The sequence below is a fragment of the Thunnus albacares genome, chromosome 23, assembly GCF_914725855.1.
Source record: "Thunnus albacares chromosome 23, fThuAlb1.1, whole genome shotgun sequence".
Taxonomy (NCBI): domain Eukaryota; kingdom Metazoa; phylum Chordata; class Actinopteri; order Scombriformes; family Scombridae; genus Thunnus; species Thunnus albacares.
Genome location: NC_058128.1, coordinates 10,610,451 through 10,627,017, shown reverse-complemented (window position 1 = coordinate 10,627,017; position 16,567 = coordinate 10,610,451). Strand labels below are relative to the sequence as shown.

Sequence of the window (16,567 nt, the reverse complement as noted above, 5' to 3'; positions counted from 1 at the left end):
TTCTCATATATATATAATGAGAAATATGTACATACCCAACATTTACATTCATAAAAAATTATCACACTGTAGGTTTAGATGATAATACTACACATATTGTACTAATACTGTTTTTATTCACACTCAATTAAACAGCATTATATTTGTCTTCTTATTTTGCAATACCAGTGAAAATGTTGTGTTGCTTGGCATCCTTTTCACCTTCAACAGGAGCTTGAAATAACAAACTGACACTTTCTCTGGCCCTTTTATTTTGATATACCAATCACAAATTAATATGGCCTTTTCACAAATATACTTTTGCTTAATGGCATGTAATCACCTTTGATTGAGCTGAGGAAATCCATCCTCTGTAGTAGGATGAAAAAGTCCACGTTCTCAGATTGGTTCTGCTTCTTTTTATTCCTGAAGCCTACCACCTGAGACGAGAAGAGACAGACTGGTTTGATAAACCCAGAGATGGACGATCAGAGAACGGACAAGAAAAGAGACAGGTGAAGTGGGAAAGAGCACACGCCCGTATTGTTCATGCAGACACTTGAGTTCTCGTATGTATACCAAGTACAAGCAGTAAACAAATGCATGCACCCACACTTAAACATATGAATATCAGTCAATCTATGTGGTAAGCTCACATGTTAACAAGAGGTGTTAACAAGAAGCACTTGGGCCACAAATGTCCATGTTGCAAAGTATTCATTCTTTCATTCTGTTTACCATTTACCGTGTACATACATAACATCTCACTATTGTGTATGGGCCACAGGGTAAAGGCCCGTACTACCCCTTCCCTCACCTCAGGGTCAAACTGCAGAGGGATCCCAAAGACCGCAGTGTCTCAGGTAAAGTACCATGATTTACTACATTTCATTCAATAACATCAGCAACAGCAGCATGCTAATAATAGGAATGAAATGTGTGCAAAGAGGCACGAGCTGTATTACAAGCTAATGTGTTATTGACTGTGATGCATACATTAGATTTTATTGACCCCCTTGCTTACTGACTGCACCAAATATGCACTGTGTACAGAATAAGCATTGTTCTCATTTAATCACAAGATAGAATAAAAATGATAAAAAAAAACATAAAAACCATAAAATGTACACATTAATCTGGATCATAATGTCTCATTAGGTTTACAGAGCATGACTAGTGCGCTTCATGCATTTTATTTACTTGATATTCATGCCAAATCTCAACAAACTGACAAGTCACTTCCCCTGCCATTACGTTCCATCACACCATTCCTCCAGGCTCAAAGCAGGCAGACATTTCATTTCCTGGCTTCCCTTTTGATTTGGCTTCTCTCCACGCTCATCAGTCATTGCCATGCTCAAAATGGCGTATCCCTCATACTCAGGATTATCTTGCGCAATTAACGAAAGGCCCACAAAGGAAGCGTTTTGTTTATGAGTGCTGGGTGTTGAACTGAGTCATTTTGTCTCAGTCATTTTGCTCTTGCTTCTATAACCATATTTAAGTGTTTTGCACTGTAAAAGGAGGGAGGTTTTGGTGCTATGTAGGTGAAGTCCCATTATGTGGAACCTGTGGAGAGACATAATATAATAGATACATGTGTGGTGATTTTTTTGCTTGGCATTTATATTAGTGTCTGTATATGTGTCCACGATATCTATTTTTTGTCTGTTTTGGTGAGACAGGCACAAAGTAGGTGAAAAATGACAATGTTAGGGACAGAACCATTCATTTATATGCCATTTGCCATCAAAAAGGACCATTCATCTGACTTTGTTGTTGGTTCTAATCAGGAAATGGTCTGGGTATCCGTGTGGTTGGAGGGAAAGAGGTCCCTGGCAGTAATGGAGACATAGGAGCCTACGTTGCCAAAGTCCTACCTGGTGGAGCTGCAGAACAAACAGGAAAGATTCTTGAAGGTAAGGTCTTTTACCAATTTAAACTTCCCTTTATGTAAAAATTGTTGCAATCAACTTTAATTGTAAGTATAAAGAAGAGAACAAGTTTATATGTTAGTATTTCATGTTTATCTTCTTGGACATGTGATTGACATACATACAGTACAGCAGTACATCCAAGGATCCAAGGTCCCTCACAGCTGACAGACTGTCAGAACTGAACATGCAGTTTGAGTGTGAGAAACAGTGAAAAATAGGTCTTGATTTGCATTTACTTTTATCACCTCGGGGCCATAACTCACATTTAGTCATAAAAAAATAAGAACAAAAAGGGAAAGCTTAAAGGTGGAGAGTCTAAAAGGCAGGAGTTTTAGTAATATTGGATTCATAAAAACCTTCAGGACAATTATGTTGACGATTCCCGGTTGAACAATTATTCTTTCAAAATGCAGGCAGTCACATCACTTCTGTTTCATATAGATGCGAAAAGCTACAGCTAGCTAGTTCATCATGCACCACATAACCATTGTGCAGTAACCCACAAATACAGTATATGACCTGTGATTTCACCCTTACACACCTCTCACTGACACCACCTCAGGATAAACTGCTATGTGGTATATTAACAGGAACACCATTTCATGAGGTGTTATTGATTCCACATGGGGGAGTCTGGGAACAGTTAACCCTCTCACCCTGCCAGTCCATCTGTCTACTCATAGTCCCCTTTAATCTCTGTGTTGAGCCACATTGAGGGTGTCGGAAAACTGGTAAAGCTGTGGCCTCGGCCTTTTTGAAGCTGCCACACTGTTGATCTATGGATGGCGAGATAGGGAGAGAGAAATATAGCCCAGTTTGGACCTGTATAGTGTGCAATCCATCTGTCTGCGCTCTGTGGATGTGTGTGTGTGTGTGTGTGTGTTTGTGTGTGTGTGTGTGTGGGTTATTCTTTTCGCACTTTCTGTTCTTGTTTGTGTCTCCCTCCGTTTCCTTTTTTAATCCTTTTGCTGTTTTTTGTCTGTGTTTCTCTCTCCATTTCTTTATCAGGACATTCTAAAAGGGTTACAGTGAAAACTGCTTACAGAATACAAATTTGGAATATTCCAATGTAGGGAAAAACAGTGGGAGGATGGGGCTTGAAGATCTGCTCTTGAGTTTTAGTGGGAAATCTCCAATGTAACTTGATGACAAAAATAATGAAATAATGAATGAGAAATGCCTTTTTACAGCATGGGAATATAAATATAAAAATAAGAGCGATACAGCCATGCTAGCAGCTCTGTGAGGCAGGCATGGCAGTGCTTTTAGCTAAGTCAGCATCATGAATGTATTATAGGAACTAGATACTGGACTCAAAGATGGTGCCTATTCACTTGAATGAAAATTGCTTGCCTGGAGCATTAGCCAAAAAAGTTTCCAGCTTCTAGTTGTGCGGCCCACTGAATCTGAACAATAGTGTTTTTTCTCACTCGGCCCATCAACTTTACATTGGGGTGAGACGTTTCTTCGCCACAGAGATTATGGTAACAGCTCCCAAGACAGATAACAGCAATCATGTTTTCAGTCTCCGGAGAGTAGTTCTGTGCAAGGCAGATGCCACTGTGCATGCGCAAGAATGCAGTTTTGTTTACAGAGCTTCTTGTGGGGCTACATATCACAACCTCTTGACTTTGTACCACAATGTAAATTTCTCAAAGAACATTGGTTTTCAAACTTGTAGTCTCCAGCCCCAGCTGACTCTGACCCAAGTGTCATCACTTGAGGCAATGATGAGATTTCACACAGCTCCCTCTGGAACCAAAAAAGGCTTTATACAGCTTTTTTTCACATATCCAGAAGCTTTTGATGTGTAAAATAGGTAAATTCCCCTTTCAGCTGAGCTCCTCTACTCCTTATTACCTTAATCATACTCATCATACTGTGTTCATCCATCTTTTTCCAGCCCTTCTGTTCTAGTCTCCCTATTATTCCAAGCTCAGAAAGAAGTCTGTGGTATAGGTTGAAGTTGTTGATGATTGCTTCTGTTCAAGAGTCAAAATGCATCTGTGGTGTTGTTAGCTGTGAGGACAACTCAACCATGATAACACCCATAACCCTGTCATCAACACTCAGCAGAATGGCTGCAAAGTACGTTGGTTCTGCCAGTGGGAACACGGCGTCTCACTCTCCGTGGTGTGAATCGGAGAAATGCTGTCAGATTCAACAGGCATAGAAGCTTAGTGTCACAGAGGGACAGACATGGAGTGCGTATACGAGTGCACGCTTGTTTGTCTGATCACTGAAACTCAAGTTTCACAAGCCATACACTGTGACCAATTTACTGAATAATATCAGGGTGAAACTACAGTAGCTTCCCTTTCACTCATACATGCAGCTCGAGAGTATCGCCGCAAACAGAAGACCCTCCTGATGAGCTGTTTCAAGCTGTGTAAGTCCTGCCAGTGTGCAGGGTTTGCTTTGGAGGATGCAGTGGGTTTGCTGTGCTGTGTGGATTCTTATGAGCTTTCACTGCTGAATTGAACATAAATAAATGGTCAGTTCCTTCTGTGAGATATTTATCATGCTGTAGGAAATAGAAGCCGATTGGATTTTTTTATTATTTCCTGGCCATAATGTGTCATGTTTGAAATGTTGTCTTGCAAATTATAATTTTATAGCTGAAATAACATGAGGCCATTTTCAAGTTAATTTTTACCCCTCTTGTGTCTGAGTGCTCCTTGTGCAGCTTTGTCACACAGCTGCTGTTTGGGCTTTTCACCAGCATTTATCTCTTCAGTTTTGGCTTGCAGTCGGATGCACATTTTGTTTGAGTACAAGAATCAAAGCTTGTTTTCTCTCAAAAGATTGCTCACTGTGAATTCAATCAAAGTATGGATTTTAGACCCTGACCTGGTCCGGTTTGAAATATTTTTTTTAGAATGAATTGATCCTTTTAATCATTTAAAGAACTTTGCACTTCAAGGCTTTGATTTTGTTTTGATTTGGCATAAAAAATGTTTCTACTAAATTTATGGATCAACAGACATTCTCCACTGTATTTTTGACTGTTTTCCTGGGTGTATCTGTGTGTTTTTTTTTATAGGAATGCACGTCTTGGAGTGGAACGGTGTTCTTCTGACAGGGAAAACCTACGAGGAGGTACAAGGGCTTGTCGGACATTCGTGTAGTGAGGCAGAAGTGTGTGTCAGACTGTGAGTATAACCTTTGTCACTTTCAATCTCTCTCTCCTACATTCTTTTTTTATATTCCTTACTCATACCTCACTTCATTTTTCAGTCCAGTCATTGCTCTTTTCATATCTCCTGCCTCTCTGTCTCTATAGTGCCACCAGTCACCCTTCACTCATTTTTTTTCAGTAATTGTCATGACTTCCAATAGCTAAATTTTCCCCTAAATCATACATTGAATTCTATGAAACACCCACCTTAAAAATAGAACCTGATTTCCCGTTTCACTCAAAATGAAGTCATGATTGCTAGCTTTCCAGTTCCACACTTATAAACCCAAGGTCTGATTGGGTTTATACTGTAAGTAATCAGTTCTATTCTATCTTCATCTATATTTTTCTATTTTTTTAGTAGCTGCTTCTTTCTTTTTTCCTGTTTTTAGTGATCTTAACATGCTGGCTGAGTCTGAAGGTTCCCAGCACCTGGATTTCCAGGAGCACAGCAAAGGTGAGCGACAGTATTTCTTCTTCTTCTCTACCACCATGCCTCCTCTTTAGCATTTCTCCAATTAACTTTTGTCTCTTGCAATTTTCATAATGCCTTCATCTACAGTTCTATCTTTTCTCTTGTTCAGCCATTACTTAAGGCCTGTGTCTTCTCTGTGTCTGCATTACTTCTGGAACATTAGCATATTCTCAAAAGAGCTACCTCACCAAAGAGACTGAATATCCAACTAGAAATTTTCTGTTCATGATTTCTGTAGCCTGGAATGTAGCCCAGAAGTTAAAGAAGAAAACTGGTGACCTGAAGGTTGTTGGTTTGAATCGTTACACTGGAATGCTCTTATGTGTCAGTGTGTGCAGCTGTGAAGCTGTTAATGGTTTCTCTTCCTGTATGAATCGTGTGTGGGTGCCTTTGCTTAACAATGCTCTTGTGTGACCCCTCTAGGTGACAGACCTCCCAGGTCTCCAGGTGTTGACCCCAAGCAGCTGGCAGCTGAACTGCAGAAGGTGTCACAACAGCAGGCTCCCTCCACCTCTTCCTCCACCCTGCCAGCCACCACCTCGGCGACTTCCAGCCCCGGTCAACCTGGATCACCGTCCGTTGGCAAGAAACGCCACAGCAGCAAGGCGAGTACAGAGCGAGTTACAGTGAATCCCTGATTATTAATGCCATTATGGATTGCTGAACAGGAACAGGTGCTCTCTGGTTATTCCTATATCTCCAGAAGACTAATGGAGACCACACTCTATTTACATAACTTGAACAGAATTTTTTTTTGTGGATCATATTCATTTATGGTAGTGCATACCAAGTTTATCAAAACACACCAGTTAGCGTTTCTTTTACTATCAACATAACATTTTTGACAATGCCAGTAAGACAATAAAGATGCATCAATTTTGAGAGTTAAAGTTTAGCCTTAAATGCTGCATAAAGAACACCATTGTATAGTACAGTACAGTACGTTGTGTACAGTATTAACACCCACCAGTGAACACAAATTCTCCGCCTACAGATTTTTGCTAGCGGTTACTAAGCATGTTGCTTTCATCTCTTACAGACTGCCGAGGGAACGAAGACCCTGTCCCACCCCGTCTCTGGAGAGATACAGGTCTGTTAAATGAAGGAGTGAACTCAATGAACTGCAGTCTTTTAGTATAAATGTGGTTATTTTAGCTGCATGGGTATAAAATGTCATCACTAGTATTACTGTATCTTTTTGCATTTTGAAAACATGAAATCAAATGAAAAGCAAGAAAATACAAAGTGAATCATCTAATTTATGTTCCTAAAACTGTAAATTTTCACACAACAATCAGTTTTCTTTTATTATTACTCTCCCCAAATGTATTGTATTAAATGAATCCACTGTTATTCAATGTGCATTTTTTTTTTGCAGCTTCAAATCCACTACGACAAGCAGCTGGGCAACTTGATCGTTCATGTCCTGCAGGCCAGAAACCTTGCCCCGCGGGACAACAATGGCTACTCTGACCCATTTGTTAAAGTCTATCTCCTACCAGGGAGAGGGTGAGTCAAGGGTGTGGAAACTGCAAGCACACCCCGAGTAGTTCAGGACAGGAAAAAGGTCAGTGTAGGAGAAATGATATAAAATTAGTCAAATGTAACATCAGCTTTGTTGATTTAATACTGTAAGATAGAAGTGTTTAAGACTGTTTTCATCATGTACTGTCTCTTTCAGCCCGTTTTGGAGAGAGAATTTGAGTGATACACCTGCTTAGATATTCCCATTGACATCCAGACTATAAAGGCAGCCACTTTGTTAAGCACAAACCTAATTTCCATTCATTTTAAAATCGATTTACAATTGATTTTGGCTTACCATGACATCTTTCAATGTGCAGCACATGCCCTTTCTTTGGTATCAGTTCCATAGCACCTACACACTGCACATCAGGTCTATCAAATGTTATGTTTTATAATGTAGCTCCAGTGACTTCATGTGATATGAACACCCTATTACGGGACTCACCAGCCCCTTATCACTGCTGAATGACACAAATGTTATGTAAATGATACGAAGTTGATAGCGTACTTGTGTTGATGTTGCCCCCGTTGATGGGTGTTCTACGGTAGTTGTGCGTGCAGTCAAAATCAATAGCTCTCATATTTACTTGCAATATGATCCACACTCCCTCATAAGTACAGGGCTCCATTCTCACTGTGACTACACTGTAATGTAATTGACTTTCCCACCTCCTCTGCTGGATGAGGTCCCTCGAGAGAGTGATTTTTTTTTTTTTCCTGGGATCATTTCAGATAAAAGCAATAACATATGGCTGTGGGCTTGCAGATGTCACTCTCACAGACAGTTTGACACACGTGCAGATGCAAACACCACTGTAGACAGAGTTAGGGTTATGCTAAAGGAAGTATGAGAGTGGCACCCACAAGCCCTTCAGCCACAGTGGTTACGGAAACATGCACACTTAAGCGCATGTGTGCACATATTCGTGTATATGCCACATGTGCGTATACATGGGCTCTTTCACAGCTAACAGAGCACTAACTGCAATCCATACAGAGGCTTTTCAGTTGCATCAATGATCTCCTTGCAACCACATGGAGGTCCTGCAGTGAAACAAGTGGTTGCATATACTGGATTAGTGCACAGCAACCAGGAAAGAGAGGAAAAAAGATTGTTTGAATATGGTGCAAGTATTTTATATTTACATGTAAATATGTAAAAGTAGAAAGTACAACTTTGCTGCTTCTGCGGGAATCTGTACCTCAGGAGTCAGCCGAGGGAAGTTACAACTCTTGTGAGTTTCACATTTCAAAAATACAACTATCTACTAGTACTAGTCTACTAGAAGTAAAGTAATGATGATTTGCTATTTAACATCCTACATAAAAACAAAATAGATTCAGTTTATCAGCGACTAAAGGATGAGTTTCCAGTCTTACTAAAAAATGACATTCAGGTGACAAAGTTTTATACATGCAATCAGCTCTTCACTCTTTCCCATGAGTGGCAGATCTCCACTACGGTTGCCAAAGGATGCTTTCACCTGAAAGCTCTCTCTACACACATTCAGTTCATGACACACTTAAGCACAAATTCAATCCACCGCTGCAGCACACCACCACAAGCCCCAACTCCTGCCCCTTTCCTTAAATACACACTCAGTACAACCTAAATTGGTACCTACTGTACAGTAATCTCCCCTTCCCACATACGCACTCACAGTCCACACACACTCTTTGACCCCCCCACCCTCCCTCTGACTATTGTTTCTGTATGTTGTTCTCTATATTTAATGCATGCTGGACCCCCTCAGTCAGGTCATGGTTGTCCAGAACGCCAGGTATGTGACTTGCCCACTCTGATTATGACACTTTGGTCCTTTGGTTCTGTTTTGGTTGAAATTTGGTTGTCAGTTTGGTCGAAGTAACTAAAAGTCCAGTTTGTTTTCTAACTGATGGGAACCTTTTTGATACAACTAGTTCAGTCCCACTAACACTCTTCTCCTGGTGATGTTCCCCTCACATTTAGGCTTAGAATAGAATCACTAAATATTAACATCTGCCTATCTCTTAAACATAACAGATACATAAATACAGTCCCCTGTGCTGACAATAAACATTTTCCCAGCTACCTGTTGTGTTTTTCTAGTAGATTGCCCTTTTTTTTTTGTTCCTAACCATTGTAATTTGAACCCTAACATTGCACCTGACACCCTTTAGTTTGTCCCTGTTTTGTGATTAAAATCCCTCAGTAATGTATTACATCGTGCCCCGACATCGTACTGTACCCTCGATACCCCGCCACATTCTATACACACTTCCATTATTTTGCTCTGCAGTTCCTTATTCATTTCATTATTTTCTAATATAGATCGTCCTTGTCTTTAGCAAACTAACTCCTACACACTGACTTAAACCCTACACACTGCAAAAAACATCCATCTTAAAGTCATTCATTCTAGTCTAGTGAGTCTGCTGTCATGTAAAATATTCTTTTCCTCAAAACAGGTGAAAACCAATCAGTCAGTAGAGTCAGATTATTTCATCATATCTTTTGTAAATTGACAATTCAAATTAATTAATTTTTAATTAATTTTTTTTGATTCAGTCATTGGCAGAATAGTTTATCTGATTGTGTTGCGGTCAAGATATTGGCACAAATAAGTCAAACCCTCTGCTCACTGGCATAACTTTTCACCTATTTTGGGACATTGAATTTTATCAGACTAAATGATGGACATCAAAATGGACTTTTTTGCAGCGCACCCTGACATTGTACCCTGCCGTCCATGCACGTAGGCCCATACATCAATATCGTCACATTGTGCTAGCTTCCAAACAATGTGCATTACATTCATTCTCTCCCTTCTACTGTCACATTGTGGCCTGCTCCAATATATTGTGCTCACTGCATTGTGGTGGTCCACTGAACTGTCAGGGCTTTTACATGTGCTGTCGGTGACCCAATGTATCTTGTTGTAATGTGTTCCCCCAGTGCTGAAAACAAGAGGAGGTCCAAACATGCAGGCAAGAGTCTCAACCCTGAGTGGAACCAGACTGTCATCTATAAGAATATCCACCTGGAGCAGGTACTGTATGTGGTCAGACACACTGTCGTTGGTATACTCAGCCAGTGGCTCTAGTTATGGCAGTATCAGTTTGTTGGTCGGTCAGTCTGTCGGTTCACCACTTATGGTCCAGACTGAAATATCTCAACAACAATGAGATGGACTGTTGTGAAATTTTGTAGCAACATTCATGGTTTCCAGAGTTTGAATCATACGGACTTTGGTGATCCCCTTTATTTTTCTCTAGTGCCACCATGAGGATGACGTTTTTGTTTTTTAGTAAAATATCTCAACAACTATTGGATGGATTGCCATTAAATTGGGTACAGATATCTTTGTTGCCCAATGACTTTGGTGATCCCCTGACTTTTCATCTAGCGCCACCAGCAAGTCATACTTTTTACTCATCCAGTAAAATATCTCTGCATAGACATTCATGTTCCTGTAACTTGGTGATCTTGTAACTTTTCATTTAGCGGGGTCATATCTAACAAGTTCGACAGTGTAATTTAAAGATTTCATTTTAATAACCTGACAGAATAATGTCAATACTGAATATACTTTCTATAACATCACAGCAAATAGTCAATATATGGAGGCACGAACAAGAGAACCCCCAAATGTGGCAATTTTGCATGTTCATGTTAAAAAGAATTAATACACACCACAACATATTGCCTTTTCTCTGCTGGCATGCTGACTAGCATTGAGGCCATTATTTTTAGTAGAACAGATGGATGTTGTACTGGGATTTAATTGTATCATTTTAGATCCCATTTTATATTCTTTGGGCTCATATCAGTCACAGCAAATTTATGGACTGTTGTCTTTTCTGTTTTTTCTGAGTTTTCTTTACAATCTATCTAAATGTCTCCTCTAACTTGAAGCCAAGATCATAATTTTTCCCCCTAAGGTTTATTTTGCCATTTTGCTGTGAACTTCGCAAAGATAAAGAACTACGAGATATATGAACTCTTTAACTATGTGTGTGTGTGTATGTTTCAGTTGAGGAAGAAGACCCTGGAGGTGAGCGTGTGGGACTATGACAAGTGCTCCTCAAATGATTTCTTAGGAGAGGTAACCCTTTTTGACAGTATCAGTTTTACCTCGAGGGTGTATCGATGCATTTTATGCATATACACATTCATTAAACTGATTGTGTTTCTTCCTAGGTTCTTATTGACCTGTCTAACACTGCTCAACTGGACAATGTCCCACGGTGGCTCCCCCTGAAGGAGCAGAGTGAGGGAGAACACCATCGGCGTGCCCACTCAGGCCAGAGCCGACACGGTTCTTCTAAACCTTCCTCACAGCACTCCTCCCCTAAAACCACTGGCTCCTCTCATGATAACCAGGATTCCCCCAAATCATCTGTAATCAAAAGCCGAAGCCACGGGATCTTTCCAGATCCGGGAAAGGGTAGGATGCACGATGAATTCCCCTCACCTGCTTGATTTTATCATCTTCATCCCCTAACAAACCCTCCGTACGCTACTGCTTTTCTGCTTTTTCTGTTTTCCTCTCCTCTGTTCTGTTTTCTTTCTTTCCGATGTCTCCTCCTTTTTGCTCTCTTCCTGTCACTGCTTCTCTCTTCTGTTTTTTTTTCGCTCTATCTTGGTGTTGACCTTTGTCCACCTGTTTCTCTCTCTGCAGTCCTTTCTTATCAGTTTCTCCCTCTGCTCATTTTTACACACCCACTGTAGCTTCAGCTTCATGCTTTTTGCATTCTCATGGTCTGTTTTCTTGGTTGCCATGATGTCACCCAGCTCAGAGGCCTAGCCTTAGCTTCCCTCTATCTTTCTTCTAACACAGAGGGCAATATGGCCGTGGAAGGCTTTGAATGCTCCCCTAATTCAGGGAAAAACATCCGTCAAATTTATTGAGTTTGCTACGATATCATAGATGTAATAAGGCAGTTACCATGCTGCCGACAAGATGGACTAACTCACTAACCAACTACTCACAAAAGTTTACACTGCGGTAAGAGCCGCTAAGTTCACTAAAGTAAAAGATAGTTTTTTGTTAATTTGGTGAATCTGGTTGTTTTAGACACGCAGGTGCCCACTATCGAGAAATCTCACAGTAGCCCTGGCACATCGAAGCCTTCCCCGTCCGAGGGCCACAGCCAAAGCCACAGCCACGGACACAGCCAACACTCTCGCTCGCACGGCGCTTCACGCACCAGCAAAAGCGCAGCACGGCAACACCATCAGGACAGCAGCACTGGAAGCGGCGGAGGCGCTGTCATAGCAACGGGCGATGCCCCACAGCAGTCACAGCAGCAGCCGCCGCGACGCCTCCAACCAAGTAAACCAAGACGCAAATAAAGCCTACGCAGCATGGCCTCCTCGCACTCATCTGTTCAACCTTCTGTTGAGTTTTTTTTTTTTTTTTCTTTTTGTTCCTTTAGTTTCCTTTTTCTATTCTTGGTTTCCCTCACCCTTTACACCCTCTGGTCCTCTCCCCCCCCTGTAATCACAGTGTGTCAATCCTCACCGCTTCTCTTCTGTATGTACTCACAAGTGTGTAGAGTCAGCACCTCACCTGTACTGTAGCACAGTCATTGACCTTCCTAAGTTTGTCCATTTTTCTATAAACCCAAAGAGGCATAATGCATAATACTTAAAGGCCAGTTCTAGTGACTTAAAAAACATTTAACCATTAAAATTATTTTCTAATACTACCATAATATTAAATTATAAGTAAGTAAATTATAAATAACAGAAATCATTATTTTCATGTATTTTCATCAAGTTTTTATTCATGTTTTTCTGTTTTTAATAGTAATTTAAATACATTTACTTTACTTAGGATGAGTGGAAGTATGAAAAAAAAAAAAAGTAAATCTAAAAAAGGAACAGCAGATTTGACGGAACAAATCAGCAAAATCTTTCAATTAAAGTCAGAGCACTATGACGTTGCCAGTTCTCTCAAATAACAAGACTAGCGGATTATAACTTTGAGCAGAGTTCACCAAGAAAAAGAACAAAAAAAAAACATTTTGGATGGATTAATCCAAGCAGTAAAACAGAAGAAAGTTGCACTCCCACCCCCTCCCCAAGATATCATTAACCTCTTTTGGTATTATTTTGGAGTTCTTTTTTATTTCTATTTCGTTAACAAACAAAGACCAGCTTTTCTGAAGCTCCTCCTCTGAGATGGCTGTGCATGCAGTCCGCTACCACCCCCCCCCCCCTTTTTTTGTTTGAACAACTCCCGGACCCACAATGCACCTCAGTAGATGCTGCACACCCCGCCCCTTAGTGACATGCGGGAGGGGCGAATGTGCACTGCACACTGTGGCTGCATGTGATTGACAGTCAAGCTGGTTGCCATGGTGAAGATATACCGCTCTCTGAATCTCCATCTTGCTCCTCCCTCCTTCCATCTTGAACTTCGACCCATGACCTTTGTTTCCTGGCGTTGACTCCCTCCCCCCCCCCCCCGACATCTGACCTGCGCCTGCGAAAAACAAAACACATCTAGGCCAAAGAGGCCGCCTCTCACTGAGGCACCAGAGACACAGCGTAGTAGGTGTGCTCACCATTCAGAGAGCCCAGTCTGATTGGCTGCCTGCCCTGCCATCGGTTGTGTCGGCCAAAGGGAGCAGAGCAGACGGCAGACACCTGACCCTCAGGAAAGCTGTGTCAGAAGAGAGGCCACAAAGCATCGGAGGTGAGAGTTTGCCCAAGAGTCTCCTCTCTGTCGTGTGACTGAAGCACAGATGGAGCAAGGAGAGAGAAAGAGAGAATGAAAGAAAGAGAGGATGCGATACTACTAACGCACACCTGCAGAAAGAGAGAGGGGAGTCTTACAAGCTAATAAAAAAGACAGGAAGACAGAGAGAAAGTTGCACTCAGCCACATCACCCAGAGATCCATGCAGCGAGACACACTTCCTTTACAGCCATCAACACAGTTCACTAATACCAGGAATGTTTTGCAACTGGGATAAGATTCACTGAGAGTAAATACTATACCACTGCCACATCTGCTGCGTCATGACTCCCTCCATTAGTTCACTGAACTGGTATTAGTGAGCTTTTTCAATCCTTCAGTGACATTGTGTTGAGTGGCACAGGAGAAAAAAAATGTGTCGGCATGGATCCTGTTCTGCACCACATTCACGCTTGTCACGTCATTCATACTCTATCACACTGCCTGATCAATTTAAAAACATTTAAACATAAACATGCATTTCTTAAAAAAACTACATCTAAAATGTCTCGCATATAAACAGGTTACTTTTTAAACATTTATGAAAAAGGTACATTCATAAACATCCTTTAAACTTCTCTAGTGTTGAAACAGTAATGATGTTTTTAAACTAAATATGCTGAAATTGAGATTTAAGATGACTATAAATATTACATATAGATGACTAACAATGTCAGTAGGGTCTACGTGCCTCTTGTTTGGTCTTATGTTTGCATAAACATATATATGTAATATTTCTCTGGATTTATTTGTCTGTTTCATGTTAATGCTTTATATGTGAGTCTTGTCTTTGTCTGAGAGAAAGATTAGTAAACTGTTTGTCCATATGCTTCTTGCTAGTCCTCAGTGTTTTTGTGTGCTATTCATTACAATACAGTCTCCTGTTCTTCAAATAAGCTTCCCTTCTGACTGTGACATAAAATATTTTGAGTATCAAAGTTGATGATGATAGATTTCAGTTGCCGCAGGTATTAACTAATGCGTCTTGGCTCTAGTCTTAACCTTCTTGGACCTGGCAGAGGTGCAATTTTTCTTCCTGTCTGTTTGTTGTGATGGGTGTGGTCGTATCTCTGCGCAGCTCGGTCAAGCTACAGATCAAGTGATGCTCCCGTCACAGCAGCCTCACTGGACAGCGGCCTGAGTGGCAGCGCTTACAGCCTATTGGACGAGGAAGGAGAGACAAACGAGGTGGACAGTGCCATCTTCCAAGTGCCAAGATTGTGAGTCAGCTAATTCAAGATATTCCTCTTAAAGAGCCTGTCAGTTTCACAATTTATAAATGTGTATTTGATGCTTAGCGACTACTTTCACTATTCTCAACTCTGACACACCTGTTTCCATTCAAAGAAGAAGATATAAATCAGATATCTGTAGTCTTAATATCTATCATTTGATTCCCCTCTCTTTAGTGGAAAGATCCCAAATGGCACAGACGTGATGAAATCATCAATGGGACACGGTGACGCTGAAGGTTAGACAAACTGTACATCTTTGTGTATTTGTACATTCATAACTGTTAATGCATTGATGTAAAATATTATGTATTTGCCTGTTTTCATTGCAAGTTCAGTATGAAAACTTGTGTATGTGTCATTAAAATCATATATATATTTACTAACAGTTTACAGGTTATTTTCATTAGTCTATCTTTGCTGTTTTCCACTTGTGAAGTTGTGAGTCACGTTAATATGACTCATGCAAAGGTGGAAAGAAGACCTTGAAAATAGAGAAAATACCCGAGGTTCGTCATTTCGCAGTCACATTAACAACAAGGTGGTTAATACACACACAGATGAACACACATCCTTACTCTTTCACACTCTTTTTCTCTTTATTATCCGTTCACTGTTCGCTCTGTCTCAGTGTCTCTGTCCCCCTGGTAACAAACACACACTCACACACACAGAGGCTATCCTTACAGTTTGCCAGGGTCTTGTTGACCCAGCTTTCAAAACTGTCATTTCCATTCAGTTGCCAAGGCAACTAGAGGCCAGGCAGAGCTCTTCATAACTTCTCCCCATCCTTGTTTAACAAATAAATGTGATTGCTCGCAGGCCATGTTTGAAATTACTCATGCTGAAAGTATATTTAATGTCCAGTAGAGGGCAGTCATATAGACAGAGAGGATGCCTCTTTTCCAAGAAGAGCTGAGAAGAACAGAGAAAATGGGAGGAAATTGATAGAAGGATTAAATAACAACCTCAAATCCATATTCAGTGTATATCTCACCGTATCTGACTTACTAAATGTGTTTCTATATTTAGGTAAGTCCCAGGTAATGGGGGAGATAAAGATCGCTCTGAAGAAGGAGATGAAGACGGAGGGTGAGCACCTGGTCCTCGAGATTCTTCAATGTCGCAACATCACCTACAAGTTCAAGAGTCCAGACCACCTGCCTGGTAATGGAGAATAACTTATCTGTATACATACAGTAACAACACACATGCACAGTTCCATGAATGCTTGTCAATACTCAAAAAGAAAATCAGGTAACATTTTATTTTACAGGTCCCTTAATTTTAATTTAATGGAAATTTTCTGAGTAATTTGCAGGTGGTTAATCTTTGGGACATTTTACAGAGAGGGTGGTGTACAAATTATAAGAAAAAACTGAAGAAAGTGTTAAGTTGGTTTAGTTGGTGAGTACCCACTCATTATATTTTACATGTAGTTGTGAATTTGCAAAAAATCTTAATAAATTCAACTTTTGACAATTCTCTACTGACAGAAAATACTTAGTTTTCAGT

General features: G+C 40.6%; 1 protein-coding gene across 1 annotated transcript in view; it reads left to right on the top strand.

Moving 5' to 3' along the window:
- pcloa (piccolo presynaptic cytomatrix protein a) overlaps nt 1-16,567 on the top strand; it is a 58,751-nt gene that overhangs the window by 36,684 nt on the left and 5,500 nt on the right. Inside the window, exons 11-26 of the mRNA XM_044343238.1 lie at nt 412-494; nt 767-842; nt 1,773-1,898; nt 4,960-5,068; nt 5,487-5,551; nt 5,993-6,174; nt 6,609-6,659; nt 6,948-7,078; nt 8,851-8,877; nt 10,032-10,125; nt 11,110-11,181; nt 11,277-11,523; nt 13,591-13,779; nt 14,899-15,040; nt 15,230-15,291; nt 16,085-16,219. Of these exons, the coding sequence (XP_044199173.1) occupies nt 412-494; nt 767-842; nt 1,773-1,898; nt 4,960-5,068; nt 5,487-5,551; nt 5,993-6,174; nt 6,609-6,659; nt 6,948-7,078; nt 8,851-8,877; nt 10,032-10,125; nt 11,110-11,181; nt 11,277-11,523; nt 13,591-13,779; nt 14,899-15,040; nt 15,230-15,291; nt 16,085-16,219 (1,791 nt within the window). The remainder of the gene's footprint in view (nt 1-411; nt 495-766; nt 843-1,772; nt 1,899-4,959; nt 5,069-5,486; nt 5,552-5,992; nt 6,175-6,608; nt 6,660-6,947; nt 7,079-8,850; nt 8,878-10,031; nt 10,126-11,109; nt 11,182-11,276; nt 11,524-13,590; nt 13,780-14,898; nt 15,041-15,229; nt 15,292-16,084; nt 16,220-16,567) is intronic.